Below are 22,894 nucleotides of genomic sequence, written 5' to 3' on the forward strand. Positions count from 1 at the left end.
ACGCAACGCGCCAAGACGTGGAGCTCAGGTCCCCGTCCCCGAGCTCTGGCGGAAGATCCAAACCTCCGCCGCCCTCCTCCGCCCTCTCCAATCAACGACACCTCAATCAGCACCGACCTCCAAGCTCCCATCTGCTGTCCATTGAGCTCCCCACGCCATCGCGCCTTCTTTGCTGCTCACTTCAGTTCGTCCTCAACGAATTGTCCGCCATGTCCAAGCCCTACTTCTGGGCTCAGCCCGTCCGCTACATGCGCTGGGCCTTCCACGAGAAGCCCGCTATTACCTGGTCCATTGTGCTCGGCGGCTCTGCTCCCATCATTCCCATCGTTGCGCCTCCCATCAGGAGATTCTTCGGCGACGAGCCCGGCAGGCCCATGATTCCTCACAACTACCCCAGTGAGTCCCACGAGTGGAGCGCGATCCTTGAAACAAGACAAGACAAGAGCTGCTTGAGGAAATAATGGAGCTGGCATGAATCGGTGATTGTGAAAGCGTGAGCTAACATGGTGCCTTGTCTTAGTTCCTCCGGGCCCGAGAAAGTTTCCCGAGGGCTTCGATGATCCTAAATAAAGCGTGAGGTCGATGTGGGTTCGGGGTCAATGCGCGACATGAGAGGCATTTGAGAGAGCAAAGACATACCCGGCTGATACAATTCTCATGGATGAATGAAGAGCAGGCCAAGCAATTGAAGGCTTAAGCCGGTACTATACCTCAAGGCGCTTTTGAAATTGGAGTCTAGGAGTTGGCATTCTGCTGCATAAGACTACCTGAGAGCCGAGGCTTCTGTCCCATGCTACCCAATTCCCAGATGTGTCGTTTACTTTGGGTCATAATTTTCGTTGTCTTTTTTCTGTCGCTTGTGCCGTACCAGGCCATCGAACATCGAACCCGCAAGCAGCCGATCCCGAGACCTCCCTGTGTTCGCTCAAGTAAATCGCCATCCTAGTCCTCGTCAAACATCTCTTCATCGCTCATGTCCTCCTCAAGGTCGCCCAAGTCCACATCGTCATCATACTGGGGTCCCGCATCCTCTTCGACCCAGGGACAGTGCCTGAGTTCGACCTCAAAGCAAGAAAAGTAGTCGATCTTGTTGCTGCGAGTGTCCATGCGAAGAGAGCTGGTCATGGTGCTTGCGACCATCTTCTTGAGGTCTTTCTTCATATCGTCGATCCACTGAGTGACCACAGCCCTGCCAGATTGCGAAACACCCACGTACCGCGTCTGGTCCTCTCTATCGTAGTATTCCTCGTGGCCAGCAAAGAGGCGAGAGAACAGGTCGAATCCACCATCCGGGCCATCGACCCCCTTGCCATCACGAAAGGCCTTCATGAGCCAGAGCTGGAGGCCCGAGAACGCAATCCAGTTGAAGATTTTGGGCTGCAGGTTCCTTTTACCGAGTGCAGGATCTTCGCCCTTGGTGTAGCTTATCTCCTTCGGCCTGTACTCGAGAATCTTGTTCTCGATGGTCTTCTTGTGCTGCTTGAACTTTTCGGCCTTGCGATGGCACAGCTCGTAGACCTTCCGAGGCAGCGTGTTCTTGTCGTTCGAGCTGAGGCGGTCCCACTGACCGACCAGGTGGATCACGGTTTCCCGGAACATGGGAACGGACTGCAGGCTCACGGCAACGTCAAGCCATTCGATTGGGGCTCCTTGGATGGCGTCCCAGAGGTATTGGTTCGTGTTCAGGAGAGCCACTTCAACGGGAGAGAAGACAATGCTCTTTTTGAGCTTCAAATGACTGCAAATGCCGATGATGTTGTCGGTTCGTTTGAGCAGGGAAAAAAGGCCGTCCTCTGCGCTTCCAATCTCGATTTTCTGGCCATAGATGGCAGCCATGACGTTGTACCAGTCGTCCAGAATGTGGCAGGATGGGTCCCTGCCGTTGCCGTCCAGGGCCATGTTGGCGCGAGGTCCACCGTCGTCAATCGTACGTCCTTTGGTGTCCAGCCTCTGCGTCCAGGGTTAGTAAGAGCTTGGGAACATGTCGAATACTCGGTGCCTTACAATTGCTCTGAGACGGCCAATAAGCTCAGGTGTGGCGCCGACGAGCTCGATGTGGTGGCGAAGTCTGAACCCGGCGGCCTTGGTCTTGTTGGAAAGAACCGCAGCATTCTCGTTGGTCAAAAGCTGCTTGAAGACACTGGACGTGCCCTTCAAGACATCAGAGTGGAGACGCAGAACACGGATTGGACTGAGCATAATTTGCACATCGGCGTTCTCGTACTGCGGGAAACCATCCTCGTCAGACGAAGACGAGGCCATCGCTGTGCGCCGAGATCGAATTGTGAGCGGAGATGTGGTGTGCAAGAAGGTGATGAGGGTAATCGAGGGGATTATGAGGAGCTTTCGTGGGTATTGACGCGAGGAAGAGGTTGAAAAGAAGGCAGTGGAAGGGTGGGCGCCGAGATCGTTTCTTGAGCGGAGATGGGGTACTTGACTAGTGCTCGAGGAGGAGGCGATGAGGAGTTGTCGTAGTTACGGGAAGAGGTTGAAGAGGAGAGGTGGTTGAAGGGTGGGAGGGATTATATGTTGTTCACGAGCGTCATGAAGTGGTCACATTCACGGGAAGCTCTCGCCATTTCGAGCTCAACTCTAGGCTACAGAGCCAAAACGAGCAGTCTATACGGGCAGCTCTCGCTGTTTTGAACTCTTTTCCAGGCTACGGCCTAATCAAGTAATTACGTATACGTTGGATGTGAAGATATGTAACCGCGCGAACATGTGACGCGAGCAGGCGCGCAGGGAGCTCTCGTCATTCATGGCTAATACTCTGACCCATAATAAGAGAAAGTCTGGAATACACATGCAGCTCTCATTGATTATCGTCAACCCCTTGGGCCTTGGTCCAAAAGAGTCGTCACGTATAGAGTGGGTGTGGAGATATGCCACAGTGCGAGGGCATAATGCGATCTGTGTATACGGAGAGCTCTCGCAGTACAACAACGACACTCCAGGCTACGAAACCACAACAGCGATCATGAAAACTGCGACCTCGACATTAGCAAATGCCAAGTCTGACCGAAGTCTGATCGGAGAGTCCAGAACATGTGTGTCTTTCAGGGGGAAGTCTTTCAGGGGGGAGTTTAGCCAGGCCACTCAACACCAAGAACACCAACACTATGGGAGCTGTTTTGGACGCTAGCTCCAAAACATAATGTTTTTCTACAAGTGCCACTGGAAGATGACGGGCACTCCCTAGATATTTCGTGCCGAGATCGCGACGATCTTGAGAACATCAGTGCAAGATTACGAGACGTACTACTAGCATGACTTGAAGTCGGCGAATCGCACGGATTATACAGCTCATTGACCATGAAAGGTCCTTGAAAGCACCCACGCAAGACTGCGACCGCTTCCTGGCGCCGGTCTGCTGGATCATGGCAACTCCCTGTCGCTTCACTTCGACACCACAACACCTCTCCAAGGCCTCTGTTGAGGACTACGACTGCTCCCTGACGGCGTCCGTTGAGGCGTACACCCGCTCTGTAACATTCACGCTAGAGGGCCACGATGACTCCCTGCAACTTCACTTCAAGGCTGCGACAGATCTTTCGAAGTCTGTTGGTGAGTGCGACCGCTCCCTGTCCGCGCATCTGCTGGAATTTGGCTCTTAACTCACCAGTACGCGTACCGACAACGATGACTCCTTGAGAGCTTCACCGACAGAATCTGAAAGCGGAGTTTGCAGGCTATCACTGCTCAAGACCATGAAGAGTCCCTAAAAGCCCCAAACCGAGCCCCATGCGCCTCGCATTGCTCGGTCCGCGTGCTTCATCTCGCCCTTGTCTCCTTTCCCTTGGATGTCGATCGACCAAGCGTGTTCCCTGCTGGATCGATCGTTGACACCACGTCGAATTTCGACCAGTGCAGCACCTATCCACAAGCTCCCAGGAGCTATCCTCTCGCGTACCGCCGCTTCGCCCGCAACAATTTCGAAAAGGGCTTGATTGCTCCTCTAGTTTGCTTGTAGTCTTCGGACTTGGTAAGTTGCAGCTCTGAATCCCATCTTTGGTTAGCCAGGCATCGCTGTGTAAGTCAGGGGCTCGACCTAGATAGCCGAGTAAGAGAATCCGATCAAAAGCATTCGAGTCAAAAATGACAGTCTGCATAGTTTAGTGACATCAACAACGCCCACACCAGTCTCCAAACCATCTACAAACCACTCCCTCTACATCTACAACTTCGGCCTCCCCCACCCATCCTCCGCCAGCCAACCAAACACATTCTCCAAGCCCTTGGCAACATGCTTCGGCACCAATCCCTTCTTCGGATCGCGATTGGGACCAGGATCATTAAACGCCGTCACGACGCGCGTGTTCCCCTTGCCCACCTCAAGCACCGCCCCCAGGCCCAAAACCTCGTCCTCGAGCAGCCGCAGCATCGCCGTCGCCACCTCGGACGGGTCCACCCAGCCCTGGTCGTCCTCGCCCTCGGTGTACACCATCTTTTCGGGGTGCTCGGTCCACAGGGGCGTCTTGATGACGCCGGGCGCGACGGCGTTGACGCGGATGCCCGTCGCCGGCTCCAGCGGGCCCAGGCAGCGGGTGAAGCCCGAGATGGCGTGCTTGCTCGCAATGTACATGGGATTCGCCAGGCTGGGCGACTGGCCCGCGACGCTGCTGATGTGCACGACGCGCTTGGGGTTCAGGGGCGATGCTTTGGCCGGCGTGACGGTCGCCGTCTTGCCGTCACCGCGGGTGACGGATACGGGCCGTGGGTGCAGCCAGTAGGACAGGGCGAGCTGCGTCGCGCGGATCGGGTGCGTGATGTTGATGTCCACCAGGGCGTAGCGCCCGCCGTCAGCCGGGTCGCGCGCCTCAGGGTGGCCGGGCGGGTGCCAGAAGTTGCTCCAGTGCGGCTCGTAGATGCCGGCACCGGGACACAGGATGTCGAAGTCGCCAAAGAGGCGCAACGTCTCGTCGAACATGCGCTGGAGTGCTGACCATTCGCGCACGTCGGTCTTGACAAAAACCGCGCGGGGAGACTTGGAGGCGTCACTGTATTTGGAGACGAGAGATTGCGCTTCCGGGCGTAGGGAGAGGTCGGCTATGACGACGTTGCAGTTTTTGGAGAGGAGCAGTTCGGCGAAGCAGAGACCAATGCCTGAGATTGTCAGTGTGGAACCAAGAGTAAGATGGCTCACGCACCTGACCCAGCCCCCGTGATGATTGCTGTCTTTCCATTGACGGAAAAGGGAGCTGATGTAGTTGGCGGAGAAGCCATTGAACTGTCTGTTAGGCGAAGTTTGGCAGAAGGCTGGAGGGGGACATCAAAGATTTCTACCGTGGCCAGCGCCGTCTTATATCTTCCTTCAGCGCCATGGTGCGTCGTATCATCGCGAAAGACGCAAGCAGTGGGTCGTTGAAGGCGGGGCGTGGGGTAGGTCGTCGACGCGGGGATGTGAGCGGACCAATCGGCACAGTTGCCCACCATGCCATGAGTAGGAAAATAGCGTCAACGATTTCCATTTTTGTGGTTCGGATAAGCTACCTGATGGCCGTAAATGGAAATCCTATATGCTCATGGTTATCTCTTTCAACCAACACCTAGAAGCAGACCGAGACCGGCATCGGGGGATTTGCTTTGTAATTACCAGGAGCTTCATTTCTACGACCGAGCTCGATTTCTACGAGCCTAAGAATGTAGACGACTACTACCTATGTCCGTCCAATGCCTTCCTTTTTTTGCAAGCCGTCCTCCGATATGCCTTGCTTTTTTTTTTTTTACCGAACATCAACATCAGGCGCAAGTCCGATTAGGTGCGCGCGTCCAGAGAGTAAAAGGCCGAAAGTCAAAGTCCGTGTGATGGCACACGATAAACGCCTTGCCAATGCAAGAGGGTATCTCGCTGCTCGCAATCCGCCACTTTACGCCTTGTTCAATGCCTCCATGCTGAAAAGACCATTCGTCTTGAATCTGATTTTTGTTTTCTTCTCTCTTCGAAGTCTTTGCCGCCATCATCTGGGATGGTGGTCAAACGTAAAAGTCGTAAAGAATAGGGGATCAAAGGCAGTCGAGGAAAAGAAGAGCCGATATCTTCAGAGAGCATGTCACGGCAAATCGGGACTCAACATCTCAGTAGACCACGACGGCGAGCCAACAGTCGAACTCGTGTTCGCTGGGATGGCAAAGCACAGGCATGATCCCGAAGCATTGGCCCTCGATTTGAGAGATTGAGCACTCTAGAGGTTGAGCACTCGAGTGGGATCCCGGAGAAATTCGCGGCGGTAGTCGGCGATGGCTTTTGCAACGGCTTCGCCGCTCTTGACGCCTTGTTCACGCAGGCTTTTGAGAATCTGCCTCAGACCAGCCCGCCACAGATCTTGGTCTTCTTGAGTCCGCCCGGGATTCACGATCCCGAGTTGTAGGAGAATCTTGTCTTCTGTAGGGTGAGCAAGCCTCATATCAGCTGGTGGACGGGGGCAAGGTAAAGTGGAGACAATGAAAACTCATTGTGACGCACCGCTAATACCCATGCCGCGAAAATGCTGCCCGTCGCACTCGGGATCGTTGCAAATTCCCCCTGCTGCTTCGAATGGGCAGATTGGCTTCATGGGATCGATATCATGGCTATACGTTAGCGACTTGAATCCACCAGAAACATTGTCTGTATAAGCTGGGTGGTAGCGATAGGCCTTGAACATCTTGAGAGGGCTGTCGTAGGGGGTGAAGAACGCTTGCTTCTTGATGTCACTGACAGAGGGAGCCTACCCTAGAGTTAGTTACAGAGCCTCCAAGACAGAGCTACATACCTGGGCACTGTCGCGAGTCTGTTCAGCAGGTCGCGACTGCAGCTCTGGAGCAACATCGTCAGCAATGATTGTCACCTCGGGGGTCTGCGATGGAGCTTCAGAGCCAGACTTTGAAGCCGAAAGGCGTAGAATCCGTGATGACGGGTTCTCCACTTCAAGTTTGGACTCGGAACCCTCAGAGGGCGAGGAAGCAGACGGAGCCTGGGCCGTTGCTGGGAGAGCATCGGAAGGTTCATAATCATCGTCCTCACCCTCATCCATGGCTTCCGACGAAGCATCGTCGCCATTGGTCAAGACATGGCCTTGGACAGGTTGCGCAGTAGTCGTCTGCGGCGACGTATGCTCTTCCAGAGCAGGGGCAGTATCTGGTGGCGTGTACTCTTCCTCGTCCTCGTCGCTGGATTCGTCGGATGAGGAGTTGCTGGCAATGTCCATCGCCTCATCCGCGCCTTCGGGAGTTGGAGCGCGAGGAACAGGCTCTGGAGAGTAAAAGTCTTCGGAGTCCTCGCCCTCTTCGAGTTGCTTGGTTTCCGTCGGTTGCTCGGGTTCGTAGTCTTCAGAGACCTCGCCGCTCTCAGTAGACTCTCGAGGTTCTTGCGCAGCAGATCCTTCGACTTCGCTGTCGGACATGTCCATCTCAGCGTCGGTCTTGTCAGGCTCATCCTCAGATTCGCCCTCTGACATCTTCGTATCCGAGGGCGCGGAGTCAGGGCGATCTTCAGTATCTTGGACAGGCTCCTTCCCCGGGGCTTGAGACTGTTCGATTGCAGGACTTGCGGCGAGTAAATTTTCTTCAACGACGTTCTCAACAGTAGCCGCAAGGGAATTTTCTCCCGTAGTGTCCAGTGGCTCAGCAGGAACTGTCTCCTGTTCTTGAACGTCTTGAGTTGCGGCTGCTTCGGCTTCCCGATTCTCCTCTTCCTTTTGCAGCATGATCTCATCTTTCTTCGCCTGAAGCTCCTCGTGCGCCATTCCTTCGGTGTCGATACCAAGGCCTTCGAGCTCGTTCGCAAGATCGTTCTTCTCCTTCTGTCGTCTTCGATTTTCCTCCTCCAACTGCTCCATTTCCCTCCGCAGTTGTTCAAGCCTGCTCATATTTTTACTCATGTCGGCATCGTACGCAGTCAGACCGGACTCTATCTCGGCCCTTCTACGCGTCTTCCAGTCTGATGGAGCTGGTGAACCGTTGGCACTGCTGTCAACGAGCAGCGAGCCGCTACGCTCCCGGACTCCCGCAGCAGGTGGAGGGTCTGCCAGTGCCCTTGTGAGGGGACTCATGGTCGACGGCGCAGCCCCATTCGCCGAGCCAGGAGCAGTGACGGGACTTGCCACCCGCGCTGGGGTCGAGACTTGCGTGGCTGGTCCGGAGTTGACCGGAGTCCCAGTTCTGCTCGGCTGGTTCTTAGACTTAAGGTTGCGCTGACGCTCCTCGAGTTTCCTCTTCAGAAGAGCAATTTCCTCCTCTTTCCGGCGCAGAGAATCGGCATGGGCAATTGAGCCTGGTGTTTGTGAAGCTGAAGGAGTAGGTTGCGCAGAATTGACGCGGCCGAACCCTGGTCGCGGAAGATCTATCGCGGTTGGTGTATAATGACCAGGGGTGGCATTTTGTTTCGACGAATCTAGCTGCGGCTGCGTCGGGACTCGAGATGGATGCTGCAGCTGGTAATCAGCTTCATTGGTATCGTCGATGCTACCTTCATCATCACTGACTTCGATGATCATCATCTCGGTACCAGTTTCGTAGCGGCTTTGCCCAAAGGGCCTCTTAAAGGCCGATGGCGTTGCTGGCTTCACATCGTCAAAGTCGGCAGCGACGGGACGCTTTCGACCTTTGGCAGGGGTACCGGCCGATACAGGGGTGCTTGATGCTGGAATGAAAGGCTGAGAGACGGAGGGCGCAGTCAACATCAAGCCAGGGATTCCGCCAGCAGGAGAGGCAGCCGAAGGAGGCGCTTGGGCATCCTGCACAGGCGTCTTCGCCATTTCCATGGGCGTAGCGGTTTGCAATGGCGCAGGCCTGGCAGGGAGATTCGCTGAAGCGCGCATTTGCTGCGAGAGAGCAGCTCCAGTCGCCGCCGGACCTCCACGCAAATTTGGCATGGCTGAAGCCACCGCAGCCTGAGCTTTTGCACGTGCTGCTTCTTCAGCATCTGCCTTTGAACGCTGCAGTTTGAGCTGTTCAATCCTTTTTCTGACAAGCTCATTTTGTGCTTGCTTTTTCTGGGCCGCAAGAACGGCGGGGTCCACGGCTGAAGGTTCCTTTTGCTCTACTGATTGTTGTGACGTTGAAGGTGCCCCGGATGTCGCGAAATTCGACGGAGCAGCACTTTGAGCAGGGTGATCCGAACTTATCTGTGATGTGGATGTCTGTGTTGTCGGAGCGGCAGGTGGTTGACTTTGAGCAGCCGGACTTGCCATGGACGGAAGTGGAGCCGTCTGACTGAGCATACTCTGACTGGGAGTGGCAGTATTGGAAGCAACTTTAGCCGCAGAAGTTTGGCCTGGTGTTGGCTGAGTGGAAACAGCAGCAGCTGTTCTACTTTCGGGTGCAGGAGCCGGAGTCGCTGCCGAAGTCGCCGTCTTGTTTGCAGACGCACTTGTGTTCTTCTTGGCCGCCATTAAGCGTGCTATGTACGCCGCGCGATCGGCGGGTGGAGACGCGACGCTCGCATTGCTGTTCCGACTACTCACCGAGGTACCTACTGTAGTTTTCTCCTCGGGCTTTTGTGACCCTTGAGCTGGAGGGACAACAGGTCGCGGGAGAGGAGCTGGAGGCGCCGCGGTAAACTTGGTCTCAGGTGCTTTTGCTGGCGGCTTGGCTGGCAGACTGACGTTTGCGGCTCTGCTTGATGTGTCGATCTGTTTTGGTGGCGGATGTGGGAGTCCAGCTTGGGCCTTTGCGGATTCTACTGTGTTGACAGGTAGACCCAAAGAGTGCCAAACATCTTCGAGGGCTTCGGGGTCAAGAGCAGAGTTGATTTTCACGTCATTGAGACTGAAGCCGCAAGCACTCAACACTCTTAGAAAGTGCTCGGCTTGTTGCTTGTTGCTTTGTGCCGGCGCAGAATCAGTCCCGCTGGATTGCACGCCAGGTGCAGCTTTTTGACGAGGCTGCTCATCAGGTCGCGAGTCGGTACCGTTTCTGTGTTGCTGCGAAGCATACTCGTGCTGGCCGGATGTACGACGCCACTGGTCGGTCCGGCTTTGGCGACGCGAATCATTGCCTCTCGACTTCGTCGACGAGTACGCGTCTCCGTACGTTGACAAACGGGGCGATCGAGGCCTTGTACTCGACGAATATCTGTCAAAGCCTGCATCATGCTCCATGTCAGTCCGAACATGCTCGACAGGTCTGTTGTTGCGCGTCCAGAGGGAATCAGAACCGATTGGCGCAACTCCATCCTTTCCAGGGCGGTAAAAGTCACCTCCAGCAGCAGAGCGATCATCGCGCGTTCGGCCGTGTGGAGCAGAAAGCGAGTGACGCGAGTCGGCGACGCGTCCGCTTGGCTCCGGCTCATCACTGAGCTCACCTTCCTCCTTGTCACCGTTGGCAATCTCCATGACTCGGTTATTGGGAACTGGAGTGTTGGGTAATGGGTGGTGGTTTGCGGGAGCGAGCGGCGTTTGCATTTGCTGCGGTGGGATCGGCACCGGAAGGTTTGCAGGCGGTGGAAAACCAAATGGGATTGGAGGAGGCGGCACCGGTGGAAATCCCGATTGCGGAGGGGGCGGGGGAAGAGGAAACTGCCCTCTCCCGTTGAACATTTGCTGGACTACAGCAGCGACGTGGGCAGGATCTATGTCCGCGAGGTTGACGGGCGGAAACGACGCGTTTTGCTGAAAGGCAAGAGCGTTGGGAGTCGGCTGCGAAGTCTGCGGCGGAAAGTGCGGCAGGTTTTGGAAAGAGGCGCCATTGCTCGGCATCGACTGGCCATTCTGCGCCGGATAGCCTGGGTGAAATGGCAGGCCATGAGGCGGCGCAGACGGTGGAGGAGGCGGCCAGTTGGCCATGGCAGGTTGAATATTGATTCTCGAGTGCGTCTGCGCGTTAGCAGCTACAAGTCACGAAGGCAATCAACTGAGATGGATGATCTGAGACGCCGATAATGCATGAGTAGCAGAGGCGCAAGACTGTCCAACCAAAGAGGAGGAGTGAGGATGCGTTCTGGTCATGCAGAGGGGGCGGCGAAAGCGGAGCAGACAGAGCAGACAGTGTCGCCCTCGCGCGGCGCAAGCTTGGAAGGCGGTTGAGACGCGCGGCGACGAAGCTGAAGGCGCCGAAGAACAATACCAGATGGGTACAGTAGATGACAGCGGCGGCGAGAAGATGTCGAGTGGTGGGAGGCCGACGGGCGACGAGATGTTGCGCGGAGTTTAGGTGCTCGAACTGGCACGCAAGGCAAAGGCAAAGCCGCTCTTCATGGGAAAATGTCGGCGGATGGGCCAATCATTTGATCGACCCGCAGGCGAAGCCACGCTAACCGCATCGGGATGGTACATATGCGGCTGGGGTTAGTTGTTGCCCCGGGTTGCCAGACTGGCAGACGGTAAACAACACATCAGATAGACGCCCGCCTCTCTCCAACCCCTCTCAATCCATCTGCGACCACCCCAATCCATGCGCTGTACATACTCAACAGGTGCCTTTCTTCGCTGCTTCTCTTCCGCCTGCTCGCGGCATGCCATTTCCGTTTGATACCCTCTTCGACTGAGCACCTTGACCTTGCTGCGCGACCATGAGCGCCCCCGCGCAAAACGGCCCACGATGGCGCGCCAGCCCTTTCAACAGAGGCTCTTCTTCACCATCCCCGACTCCTACCTCGAATACCTCTAGACCTCAATCAATGAACTTCTCCTCGCTTTCGCCGCCGCCTTCGCAACCTCCAGCCCATTCCCGAAACCACTCCACAAATGCATTGATACCCGCAAGAAGTAATACGACGCGTCTGCGCTCAAACTCACAACGACAAAATGCGACTGCTGGCGGAACTTTTGCCCAAAAATTCATCAAGTCGGACGAAATGCAAAACGCGCCGCAGCTGGTGCGCGGCATTGAAGGCGAAAATGACTTTTCGGGCAAGAGATACGTCTGGCTCAAAGACCAGGACAAGGCGTTTGTGCGAGGATGGGTAGTGGAAGAGCTGGATGACAACCAGCTGCTAGTAGAGTGTGACGGTGGAAATGTAGGTCCCTAGACGGCATGCAGTGCAGGCAATGGCTAATTTTAACGCAGCAACAAACCGTCGATAGCGACAGTGTTGACAAAGTCAATCCTGCCAAATTCGACAAGGCCGACGACATGGCAGAGTTGACGCACTTGAACGAGCCTTCGGTCATCCACAATCTCCACATGAGATATCAAGCGGACCTGATATACGTAAGTACTTCGTCTGGCATTTGCTATGCATCTTTAACAAGTAAAAGACGTACTCGGGGCTGTTCTTGGTCACCATCAACCCGTACTGCCCCCTTCCGATATACTCCCGGGAATATGTCAACATGTATCGGGGACGGACTCGGGAGGATACCAAGCCTCATATTTTCGCCATGGCCGATGAAGCGTTCCGCAACCTGGTCGACGAAGGCAAGAATCAAAGCATTCTTGTCACCGGTGAATCTGGTGCTGGCAAGACGGAAAACACCAAAAAGGTCATTCAGTATCTGGCTGCTGTCGCCACGACCGATACCCCAAGAGTCAAGTCCGGTAGCCGTCATCTGTCAAATCTTTCGGAGCAGATTCTCCGCGCCAATCCAATTCTCGAAGCTTTTGGCAATGCTCAGACCGTCCGGAATCACAACTCGTCGAGATTTGGCAAGTTCATCAGAATCGAGTTCACGCGCGCTGGCCAGATCGCTGGTGCCTACATCGATTGGTACCTCCTGGAGAAATCAAGAGTCGTCCGGTTGAACTCCAACGAGCGAAACTACCACGTCTTCTACCAGCTTCTTCGCGGAGCAGATTCGCAAATGAAGCAGGAGTTCATGTTGAACGGACTGGACTTTGAGGATTTCGACTACACGAGAAACGGCAACGACACCATTACTGGCGTTTCGGACGTCGAGGAATGGAATTCACTGATCGAGGCTTTTCACATTATGAATTTCTCGGACAAAGAGCAAAAGATGATCCTTAAAACGGTTGCCGCCGTACTCCATCTCGGAAACATCACCGTTGTCAAAGAAAGCTTGCGCGGCGACCAGGCTGCACTGGATTCCGACTCTGAGGAGCAAGCAAGAAAAGTCTGTCGCCTTTTGGGAATTCCTGGAGAACAATTCATCAAAGCCTTGTTGCACCCCCGTGTCAAAGCGGGCAGAGAATGGGTGGTGAAAACACAGACGCCTGATCAGGTCCGGCTCGCGCTCGACGCACTAGCAAAGGGCATCTATGAACGAGGCTTCGGTGACCTGGTCAGCCGAATCAACCGGCAGCTCGAGTTGACCGGAAACGGTGCCGACGACTCCCACTTCATTGGTGTGCTTGATATCGCTGGTTTCGAAATCTTTGAGGAGAATAGCTTCGAACAGCTGTGCATCAACTACACCAATGAGAAGTTGCAGCAATTCTTCAACCACCACATGTTCGTCTTGGAGCAAGAGGAATATGCCAGAGAACAAATCGAATGGAAATTTATCGATTTTGGACGCGACCTCCAACCCACCATCGACCTCATCGAACTGTCAAATCCGATTGGTATTTTCTCGTGTTTGGATGAAGACTCGGTGATGCCCAAGGCCACCGACAAGTCTTTCACCGAAAAGTTGCATCAACTCTGGGACCGCAAAACGCCAAAGTACAGACGCTCCATTATGACAGATGGTTTCATTCTTACCCACTACGCTGCCGAGGTGGAATATTCTACCAGCGGTTGGTTGGAAAAGAACAAGGATCCCATGAACGACAATGTGACGCGTCTGCTCGCTCAGTCAAGCGATAGACATGTCTCTTCCCTGTTCGCAGATTGCGCGGAAACTGATGAGGATTCCGGTGCTACGCGGAGTCTGGTCAAGAAGGGCCTTTTCAGGACTGTCGCACAAAAGCACAAGGAGAATCTGTCCAAGCTCATGGGACAGTTGCATTCGACACACCCGCACTTCGTCCGCTGTATCTTGCCGAATCACAAAAAACGTCCAAAAGTCTTTAGCGCCCCGCTCGTTCTAGACCAGCTTCGCTGTAATGGTGTCTTGGAAGGCATCAGGATAGCTCGCACTGGATTCCCCAACAGACTGACATTTGCCGAGTTCCGCCAACGATACGAGATTCTCTGCCGCGATATACCAAAAGAATATCTGGAGGGGCAGACTGCGGCCAGGATGATTTTGGAGAAGCTCAACATGGACCGTTCGTTCTATCGCGTCGGTTTGACCAAGGTCTTTTTCCGTGCCGGTGTCTTGGCCGAGTTGGAAGAGCAACGCGATGCCCTAATCAGCAAGATTGTTGGTGGTTTCCAGTCAGTTGCACGCGGATATGTCCAGAGGCGCATTGCACACAAACGTCTCTACCGAGCAGAGGCCACTCGCGTTATTCATCACAACTTCCAAGTCTATCTTGATCTGCAGGATAACCCATGGTGGAAGCTCTTTGTTCGCATGCGACCAATGCTGGGTGCAACTCGACAGGCACAGGAAGTCAAGAAGCGCGATGAAATGATTCAACAACTCGAGAATCAGAGACGTGACGAGGCATCCGAGCGCCAACGAGTAGAAGAAGAGCGGCGTCGTGCTGAGACTGAAGTACAACGCATCCAGGAGACTCTTGAAAGTGAGCGAGCTTTGGCATTGGACAAGGAAGAGATTTTCAAGCGCCTTCAAGAACGCGAAGCGGAGCTCACTGAAAGGCTTGCCGAAGCTGAGGCCGACTCCGAAAATCTCGAGTCGCAGCTGTCGGCGTTGATGATCGCGAAGAAGCAAACGGAGGATCAAGCCGAGCAGTGGCGTCAGGAGCTTGAGCAAGCCGGTGAATTCATCGGTGCTCTGGAGACGGAGAAGCAAGACCTGTTCAACAGAATCACCGAGCTCGAACTTCAGGTTACCGATTTGGAAAGCTCCCGCAATCAAACGACCGCCGCCGAGGAAAAGCTGCAGCAAGAAGTCAATATGCTCAACAGCCATCTCGGATTGAAGGAGCGAAAGCTGAAAGACCTCGAAGCGAAAATGCTCAAGAACGACCAGGACCTGGACGTCAAGCTTGCGACAGCTACGCGCGACCTCAACTCTGCCAAGAAACAAATCAAAGACCTTGTCGACGAGAACCGCGAAATTCGGAAGCAGATGTCGGATTTGTCAAACAGTGCCACTAGCTACGAAGATCTTGTCCGACGCAAGGACAGTGAGCTTGCCATGCTCAAGTCGGAGAACCGAGAGCACGAGTCTGACCGCCAAAGGCTAGAGGCTGAGCGGAAGACGCTGTCGACTCGCCATGATAGCATCCAGTCTCAGCTGCGGGAAGTCAAGGCAGAGATGGAGGCCATGCAGTCTGCCAAGGCTCAACTCGAGCGAGAAGCCGCGGATGCCAAAACGATGCTCGAGGCCAAGCTCTCCGAAGATGCCGATGCTGTCGAGGAGCGCAAGTATCTGCGAAAGCAGATGGAGGACCTCAAACAGGAACTCTACCAAGTTCAGTCTGACCTCAGCCGCGAGAGACAATCCCGTGATGACGTCCAGATGCTTAGCGACCACAAGTTCAATGCACTCAAGAAGGAATTTGATGGATTGAAAGAAGCCAAGATCAACATCGAGAAAGAGATGTACGTCCAACAAGATGTCCTTCGACGTGCCACCGAATCCCGGACAATTGCAGAAAAAGAGCGCAAAGAGTATCAGGAGGAGCTTCGCAGCTTGCGCCAAAAGTTTTTGGAATTGCAAGAGGCAAAACTTGAAGCCGAAGCATCTGCTGAAGCAAATGTTGTCCGCCTTGCCAACGAGCGGCAAGCTGTGTTGCGCAAACAGCTCGATGTCAAGGAGAACGAGGCAGAAGAGTTGAAGGTGGAATGCGATCGTCTGTCCAGCGAGGTCCAAGGCCTGACGCAAATGATCTCCGAGTCCGACACCTACAGGGCCTACAACGACCAGTACAAGGAAAGGCTCGAGCGAGAGCTGGTCACAATCAAAGGCCGGCTCTCAGCTTCAGAGAACGATAACAAAGCGCTGCTCAACAAGATTCAGCAAAAGAACCTCGACATTGCCCGTTCCAACTCGCGAGCTGGTGACACTCAGAGGACCCGCATCACGCAGCTGTCCAGCGAGAAAACCAAGCTGGAGGAAGAGAACAAGAAGCTGCATCGCCAAGTCGAGGACGCGCAGCTCACGATCAACTCCCTCGAGAAGCAAAAGGAAAAGCTCTCTCTCGGTCTGGAAGACGTCAACCACGAAGTCACACGCGAGCAAATGGCCAGCCGCAATGCAGAGAAGGCAGCTTCGACCGCGAACCTTCAGCTTGCCGACTCGAACCGCAAGCTTGAGACGGAGCGTCAGCTCAGGACTCAGGCTCAAGCAAACATCCGCACGATCCAGTCTGCCCTTGATAATGCGAACGCAGAACTCGAAGAGACTAGAAGTCAACTGCTACTGCTTCGGAAGGTGTTCGATCCTGAGGGATCCGGCGACGAGCCTGTGACGTACGAGTCCGCAAAGGCTGACATCGACAGGGCCATTGATCTTGCCAAAGAGCTCGACCAAACTCAGCTGGCCCTACGTCAAGCTAACGAGCGGGCAATTCATGCTGAGATTCTGGTAGAAGAGCTTCGAGAGCGGTATGATGGCGAGCTGAGTGATCTGGACGCGCGCCACTCGAGCAACAAGCGCGCTCTTCTTGAAGAAATGAACCAGAACCAGCTCAACCAAGCCAACTCCCGTAATCCTTCGATTTTCCGCAAAGACTTGGATAGCAAGATGGAGAACAGGAGACCGTTCAGTGCTTTCAGCACCCCTGTTGGCACTCCGCCATTTCAGCGTCAAATGAGCAACGCCGAGTCTGTGCGCTCAGATAGGACCACCGACACCGTCACCCAGAAGAAGAACATGGATCTTGCCTCGGAAGTCGAGCTTCTGCAGAATCAGCTCCAAATGTCTGAGCTGAGGAACAAACATCTGCAAGGTCAGCTCGAACGATCTCCGACCAAGCGCTGGGAGGACGAGAGCCCGAGCTTGCGTCGTGTGCAGAAACTGGAGCGGGAGAATTTCAGACTACACGACATGCTCGATGACTCTGCAAAGAAGGTTTCTGCTCTGGAAAACAGCCTCCGCACTGGCCAGCTATCGCTCAAGGAAGTCCAAACCAAATCCCACGAGGAGCTCTACGACCTACTCAATTCGCAAGAGCAAAACCGGAAGTCACTTCTCCAGTCGCACAATGGCATTGTGACGGAGCTCGCAGACGCAAAAGTTGCGTTTGACGATGTCAAGCAGGCGAAGCGTGAGTTGGAGGTCGAGCTTCGAGATGCGCGTTCCGAGCTGACCGACATCCAATATGAGCGTGAGCAGGAGGCTGCCAACCACGCTCAGCTGCTGCAGGAGTTTAGCGACTTGCATGTGAGATTGGACAATGAGCAATCAAAGTTGCTCGACGTCACGTCCAGTCTCAACTTGTACAAGAGTCGCGCGGACGAATACTTTAGCAAGCTTGAGCAGGCCGAAATTGCGGTGCTCAAAGCTAGCCGCGCCGAACAATTCGCCAAAACACAAGCCCGCGAGGCCGAGGAGCAATGTGCCAGCATAATGGCGGAGAGAAAACAGATGGACGGTTTGATCGAGGACCTCCAGACGTCTGCTCAAAAGTACGAGGAGCGCATCGAGGATCTGTCTGCAGATCTGGAAGGCGCACTTCAGGCCAAGAAGAGGTTGCAGAACGAGTTGGAGGACTACCGCAACCAACGAGCCATGGACATTGAAGACACGGAGACCAACATGGAACAGACGAGGAAGAAGTACTCAGCCGAGCTTTCCAGCGTCACTCAAGAGTTGGAGTTTGAAAGACAAAACGTCATTCGCGTCAGGGAAGAGAATGGTCGCTTGCACGAAGAAATCGAGGAGCTTCGCAGCAAGTGGGACGATGAAGTCCTGAACAGCTCTACTTGGGCGAAAGAGAAGGCCCGCCTGGAGATCACCCTCCAAGATCTCGGAAACTCCAGAGACGAGGCCGTAAATGCCCACAACGAGGCCCAGAGCAAGATTGTGAGCCTCTTGTCCCAGGTCCGCACTCTGCGCACTTCGGTAGATGACGTTGCTGCCGAGCGCGATTCTGCCTTGCTGGAAAAGAAGAGTCTCGAGGCTCGCCTGGCTGACGCGGCTCATCGTCTTGAGGAACTCGCCCACAGCGAGAGTCCTAGCTTGCGCAACGCCGCAGAAATGGACCGAGAGCTGCTTGAGCTCAAGAGCGGCCTCGCTCAGCAAGAAGACATTGCCGCTGCTGCCGTGGGCAAGATGCGTCGCGCAGAGGCCTTGACACAGGAGCTTCAAAAGGACATTGTGGCCGAGCGCGAGGCCAATGTCCAACTTCACAAAGAAAAGGGCAGCTTGGAGAAAAAGGCTAAGGACCTCCAGCTCCGCCTTATCGACCTTGAGACCAAGGGCTTTTCATCCGCCAGCCAGGATGTTAAGTATCTTCACGGTCGTATCCAAGAGGTAAGCAATCCATTCACACTAGTCTCTGCATGTAGCTAATTGTTTCCCATAGCTCGAAAAGTCTCTCGAAGAAGCCCATGCCGTTCGGTCCTCCGAATCACGCGCGGCTCGTAGTATCGACCGCACCGTAAAGGACCTCCAAAATCAAATTGATCGACGTGAGAAGCAAAGCGCAATGCTCTCCGACGACCTCCAAAAGTCGCGCGACAAGATCCAATCCCTCCTCTCATCCATCGACGAGCTACAAACCTCGGATTCGGCCCATCAGCTTGCGGCCAAACGCGCCGAACGCGAGCTCTCTCAAGTGCGCGAGGAGAAGCTCCGTGTCGAGCGCGAACTCGAGGGCTGGAAAGGTCTGCGCCTTGAGCGTCGCAGCCAGCTCGGTGTACCAACGCCAGAACGCCCTGCAGGAGGAAGCGACGCCGGCAGTCGACGTGACAGCTACGCCGAAATGCTGAGCGAGCTGCAGCCGCCACCTCACCTCAAGGGGCTGGGTGGACTAGGCAGCGCCGCGGGCAGCTTCCGCTCGTCGATGCGCAAACTTTCGAACGGCACCAGGAACAGTTTTTTGTAGGTTGGACCTCCGCCCTTGGCGTCGTGGTGGAAGAGAGTGGTGAGGACGACGACGACGACGACGATTGGCTGCGCGACGCACGGCATGGACACTTCGCTGGGGGCGGGGGTGGGTTTATGAACGACTTGGGCACGAAGCTTGACGACCTGCACGATTACGGCGACGATGACAACGACAGCGATGACAGCGATGGCGCAGTCCCCGGCACTTTCGGCCGCAGTGGCGCGCTCATCAAAATCAGGTCGGTGGCGTTTCTGTAGTGACGGTGCAGGCAGGCAAGCAAGCGCATGGGCAGGCAGCTCTGGGTCTCTGGGTCTCCTTTTTGTGTCTCTTTTTCCCATTTCTTTCCCTTCTCTCTTCTCTCTCCTATCTCCTTGTCCTGTGCGGTAGCAAGATTCCCTTGGTCTGGTCGTTTCCTCAACCTTTACTCCTCGCCCCCCTTCCCCTCTTCTCCACCACTACCCGTTTTACTATCTTCTGTTCTCGTATCATCGCTTCAAATTCATGGTTCAGCGCGCGTATGGAGTGTATGCGTTGTTGGGTGGGTGGTTGGTGCATCTGGCGCGTGGGAGTTGGAGTTGCTGGTCTGGTCTGGTCTCCTTTTTTTCTCCTTTCCTTTCCCTTATTTCATCATTTTTTCTTTTGTGCTCTTGAAAGTTATATCTTAGCGTTCCAGCAGAGCAAGACCTCTTTTTTGCATATCTAATCGAATGGACGTGGATTGATCATGACATGGGTTCGTAGGTGTGAGCAGATGATGTGTGTGATGTGATATTATTGCCAGGTGTCTCTTGAACAAGTGGTCGAAAGGGGAGACGAGACATTTGCGAATGCTTTTGATATACAATTCAACTTTTGCATTCAAACGTAAAACACTACATACAGTCCCACACGACACCATCCATCCAAAGCGCCGCCCCGACTACTACGCCCACGTGCCGTTGGCATAGCCAAACCAACCCTGGGCGGGCATCTCCAACCAGGGCACGCCGTCGGCATCGTCGGTGTTTGCGTAGACGGTGTTGCCCCACCAGTCGGGGAAGACGGCGCCGGGGTAGCTGACGCAGAAGAAGATGACGATGCCGGCCAGGGCGGTGCCCGTGTCGAGCGCGGCCGCCAGCACGTAGTTGTACTTGGCCCACCACGCAAAGAACTTGCGCTTGATCCAGTGGTTGAAGATGTAGTTGACCACGGCCCACGACGAGTAGTTGATTCCCGTGGCCGGTGGCACGTTGTATGTCCCGACGAAGATCTGAGGAGATGTGTCAGTGGGTGGTTTGGTGGTTTGGGGAGATTGAGAGAATGTGATAGGGAGGGAGGGAGAGGGAACGAACGTACCAATGGCCAATTGACCTTCTTCCAGTAGGCCTTGCCCGTGTACTTCCACGCAGCCCACGTAATAACGGGCGTGATGGCACCAATCCAAAAGAAGTGCAGCAAGCCCGAGTAAATCTTGCCAGCGCTGTACAGGCGGGCGGGGCCAATCAGGCCCCAAATGACGCTCGAGGAAAAGACGGTGCGGCCGTTGGGGCACGTGAAGCCGCTCGACTGGTCCGAGTCGCAGATGCCGCCGATGTTGCCCAGCATCCACGTCGTGACGCCGACCTGCGTCAGCGCGCCCAGCACCGTCGCGCTGCCCTGCGCCCAGAAGACGAGCAGCGGCGGCAGCTTCATGTAGTGCCCAAGCTTCATGTCTTGCGCGAAGAAGATGCCCTGCTGCACCACGTCTTGCGACAGCGTTTTGAAAATCATGTTGGCCAGCGGCTTGCCTTGGAACATGTAGCCGCCGATGAATTCGCTGAGCACGTTGAGCTGCTGCGCGTCGACGTTCTGGAGGGCGTGTTAGTCGGGGCTTTTCTGACCCTAGGAGATCAGGGGGTGTGGAGTCTGGAGTTGAAAAGATCCAAAAGCACTTACCGTGATTCCTTGAATGATACCACAAGGTATCATGTAGACTGCCGGAATCAGAAGCGCTAAAAAGACGCCGTAAACGGGCAGCAAAGTGTCATAGCCCTCGACCATGCCGATGGAGAGCGCAACCGTGACAACCGTCAAGATGGCGTAGTACCACCACGGCGTCTTCTTGTATGCCTTCATGAGCCGTGCGTGTATGTCGAGGCGCGTGCCACCGCGCAGAGTCCTCCAAATATCCTTGCCGTGCCAAAGACCCACGTGAACGAGGACCGAGGTGAGGGCAGCGAAAGAAAGGCCGTAGACAAACGAAAAGGATGCACCGAGGTACGGCGGGCTGTAGGTCTTGTACATTTCCTCGTTGAAGGATCCGTCGGCGTTGAGGACCTTGGTCGTGTTGTAAGTCGAGCCGTATCTGTCGTAGACTGAGGCATCCATCAAAGGCAGGTAGCCAGTCCACCAGGTATTGGTGTAGTAGATGGCAGGCACAATGATCCAGAATGCGCCAACGAAGCCGAAGAAGACGTTGAGAGCAGCCCAGGATGGCGACAGCAGAGGGTTGGTGTTGTAGGCAATCTGCGTCCAGTCAAAGGTGATTGGAGAAAGTCCTGACAACATCATTAGTCTATATGTCTTCCAGCTTGAGAATCCGGGCAAAACTTACCCAGACCGGTCTGCATTCCAAAGATGTGGTTAACCACCTTATTCCGGGGCGCGATCCAGCAGACCCAGGAGAAGTAGGACAGACCGACGAAGATCAGGCCCGGGAACCAGTAGAAGACAAACGCGCCAGCCATGACGTAGAGGAAGAAACGGAGACGGGTAATTCTCCATCCATTGGCCGTCGCGTTGGCTCGCGAGTGCAAAGTACTCAGCAAGGCGCAAATTGACAAGCTGCCAGGCCAAATGATGTTCGCAGGCTCCACCAACCACGGCGCAGAGAGACCTGCAACTCCGAATCCCAAGAGCTGGCAGCAGAGGACCTAAACTATTTGTTAGAAATCGTTTGGTGATGGCATGTTGCGCAAAATGCTCACCACTAGCACGCTGAAACCCGCAGACATCTCGAAGCCGTAGAATTTGGTGGCCGCCTGGATAATGTTGGTCGCATCCGCATTTCCGAATCCGATGGAGACATTTGACATGATTGTGATGAGCGTGTGCTCCTTGATGTTGAAGTGACGATCGGGATTGATGCACCACTTGCCAAGGGGGCCTAGATCCATTGTCCACAGAGGCAAGACTGCAGCCAGAAAGCATCCGCAAGGGTATGCCAGGAGTTCGGCGACCAGAGCAACAATGTGTACAGACGGATATCGGAGAGAGAAAAAGTTGTTGATTCCGGCTCCAAGCATGGTGAAAATGGCGCCAATGATCCACATCCTCAAGGTGTTGACGGGTATGCTGGGGTCGTCTACTTCGGGCACGACAGACCGCACTAGATTCTGTCAGTTGAAGCCTCCTGCGCATTGGATGTTATGTTGCACCTTCGGGGTAGGGCGAATGGTCGGAGTCGAGGTCAAACTTCTCCCCATCTTCTTGCAAGACCACTGCAACGTCCACCTCCAGCTCTTGCAAATGGCCATCGCCATGCTCCACATCTTTTTCCTGCCCCCCAACGACTGGCTCCTTCTTCTCGTCAATTGGCTGCGGCATCTCCGCGCTGCTGAGGGACATGTTGAGCGGCGCACGTGAGTCAATGGCTCACACCACAGCAAGAGACAAGACGGCGACAACAGATCGTCGCTCTCCGCGACGAGACTGGGGCCGCATGTTATACGGAAGACCAAAATGTCGCCGCGCGGCGGCCGCCAAAAAATTGACATCCCGGCTGGCGATAAGACAGACACGGCGGTCGGTAGCTAGCGCCTGCAACGGCAACATTGAGCAGCCAGACGGGCTCCCGAACAGTTTTGGATTGGAGCGTGGTTCGACTGCGGCGAGGTGTCGATAAGCAACGACTCGCATAGTTCGAATGGCCGTCTGCGAGGCGTGATTGGTTCGTGATCGGCATCTGGGGACGGCTTCCGATAAGGCT

The 22,894-nt window shown here is 54.9% G+C and overlaps 7 protein-coding genes across 7 annotated transcripts; 2 read left to right on the top strand and 5 right to left on the bottom strand.

Moving 5' to 3' along the window:
* Window positions 1–209: 209 nt before the first annotated feature.
* Window positions 210–570, top strand: BKA78DRAFT_355947 (NADH-ubiquinone oxidoreductase 9.5 kDa subunit; the record flags this gene model as incomplete). Its single annotated transcript, XM_066891997.1, has 2 exons — window positions 210–396; window positions 521–570. The coding sequence occupies 2 exons, from the start codon at window positions 210–212 to the stop codon at window positions 568–570; spliced, it is 237 nt and encodes a 78-aa protein (XP_066740389.1).
* Window positions 571–707: 137 nt separating this feature from the next.
* On the bottom strand, window positions 708–2,212 carry BKA78DRAFT_29338 (uncharacterized protein). Its single transcript, XM_066886210.1, has one exon. The coding sequence runs from the start codon at window positions 1,897–1,899 to the stop codon at window positions 943–945; it is 957 nt and encodes a 318-aa protein (XP_066740390.1). The 5' UTR covers window positions 1,900–2,212; the 3' UTR covers window positions 708–942.
* A 546-nt stretch (window positions 2,213–2,758) lies between these two features.
* Window positions 2,759–3,970, top strand: BKA78DRAFT_298794 (uncharacterized protein; the record flags this gene model as incomplete). Its single annotated transcript, XM_066886970.1, has 4 exons — window positions 2,759–3,047; window positions 3,143–3,255; window positions 3,303–3,564; window positions 3,705–3,970. The coding sequence occupies 4 exons, from the start codon at window positions 2,759–2,761 to the stop codon at window positions 3,968–3,970; spliced, it is 930 nt and encodes a 309-aa protein (XP_066740391.1).
* Window positions 3,971–4,174: 204 nt separating this feature from the next.
* Window positions 4,175–5,223, bottom strand: BKA78DRAFT_256552 (short chain dehydrogenase; the record flags this gene model as incomplete). The annotated part of the gene is made up of 2 exons (XM_066885097.1): window positions 4,175–5,103; window positions 5,148–5,223. 2 exons carry the CDS (start codon window positions 5,221–5,223, stop codon window positions 4,175–4,177), a joined length of 1,005 nt encoding a protein of 334 aa, XP_066740392.1.
* A 959-nt stretch (window positions 5,224–6,182) lies between these two features.
* BKA78DRAFT_298796 (uncharacterized protein) lies at window positions 6,183–10,763 on the bottom strand (the record flags this gene model as incomplete). The annotated part of the gene is made up of 3 exons (XM_066886971.1): window positions 6,183–6,409; window positions 6,464–6,707; window positions 6,753–10,763. The coding sequence occupies 3 exons, from the start codon at window positions 10,761–10,763 to the stop codon at window positions 6,183–6,185; spliced, it is 4,482 nt and encodes a 1,493-aa protein (XP_066740393.1).
* A 7,608-nt stretch (window positions 10,764–18,371) lies between these two features.
* Window positions 18,372–19,673, bottom strand: BKA78DRAFT_323256 (uncharacterized protein; the record flags this gene model as incomplete). Its single annotated transcript, XM_066889186.1, has 1 exon — window positions 18,372–19,673. A coding segment is annotated over exon 1 (433 nt), but the record flags the coding sequence as incomplete, so codon positions are not given.
* A 197-nt stretch (window positions 19,674–19,870) lies between these two features.
* BKA78DRAFT_256677 (small oligopeptide transporter, OPT family) lies at window positions 19,871–22,512 on the bottom strand (the record flags this gene model as incomplete). The annotated part of the gene is made up of 6 exons (XM_066885112.1): window positions 19,871–20,197; window positions 20,284–20,775; window positions 20,863–21,464; window positions 21,521–21,839; window positions 21,894–22,294; window positions 22,344–22,512. 6 exons carry the CDS (start codon window positions 22,510–22,512, stop codon window positions 19,871–19,873), a joined length of 2,310 nt encoding a protein of 769 aa, XP_066740395.1.
* Between the last annotated feature and the right edge of the window lie 382 nt (window positions 22,513–22,894).

This window comes from Phyllosticta capitalensis, assembly GCF_038381095.1.
Source record: "Phyllosticta capitalensis strain CBS 128856 chromosome Unknown BKA78scaffold_10, whole genome shotgun sequence".
Taxonomy (NCBI): domain Eukaryota; kingdom Fungi; phylum Ascomycota; class Dothideomycetes; order Botryosphaeriales; family Phyllostictaceae; genus Phyllosticta; species Phyllosticta capitalensis.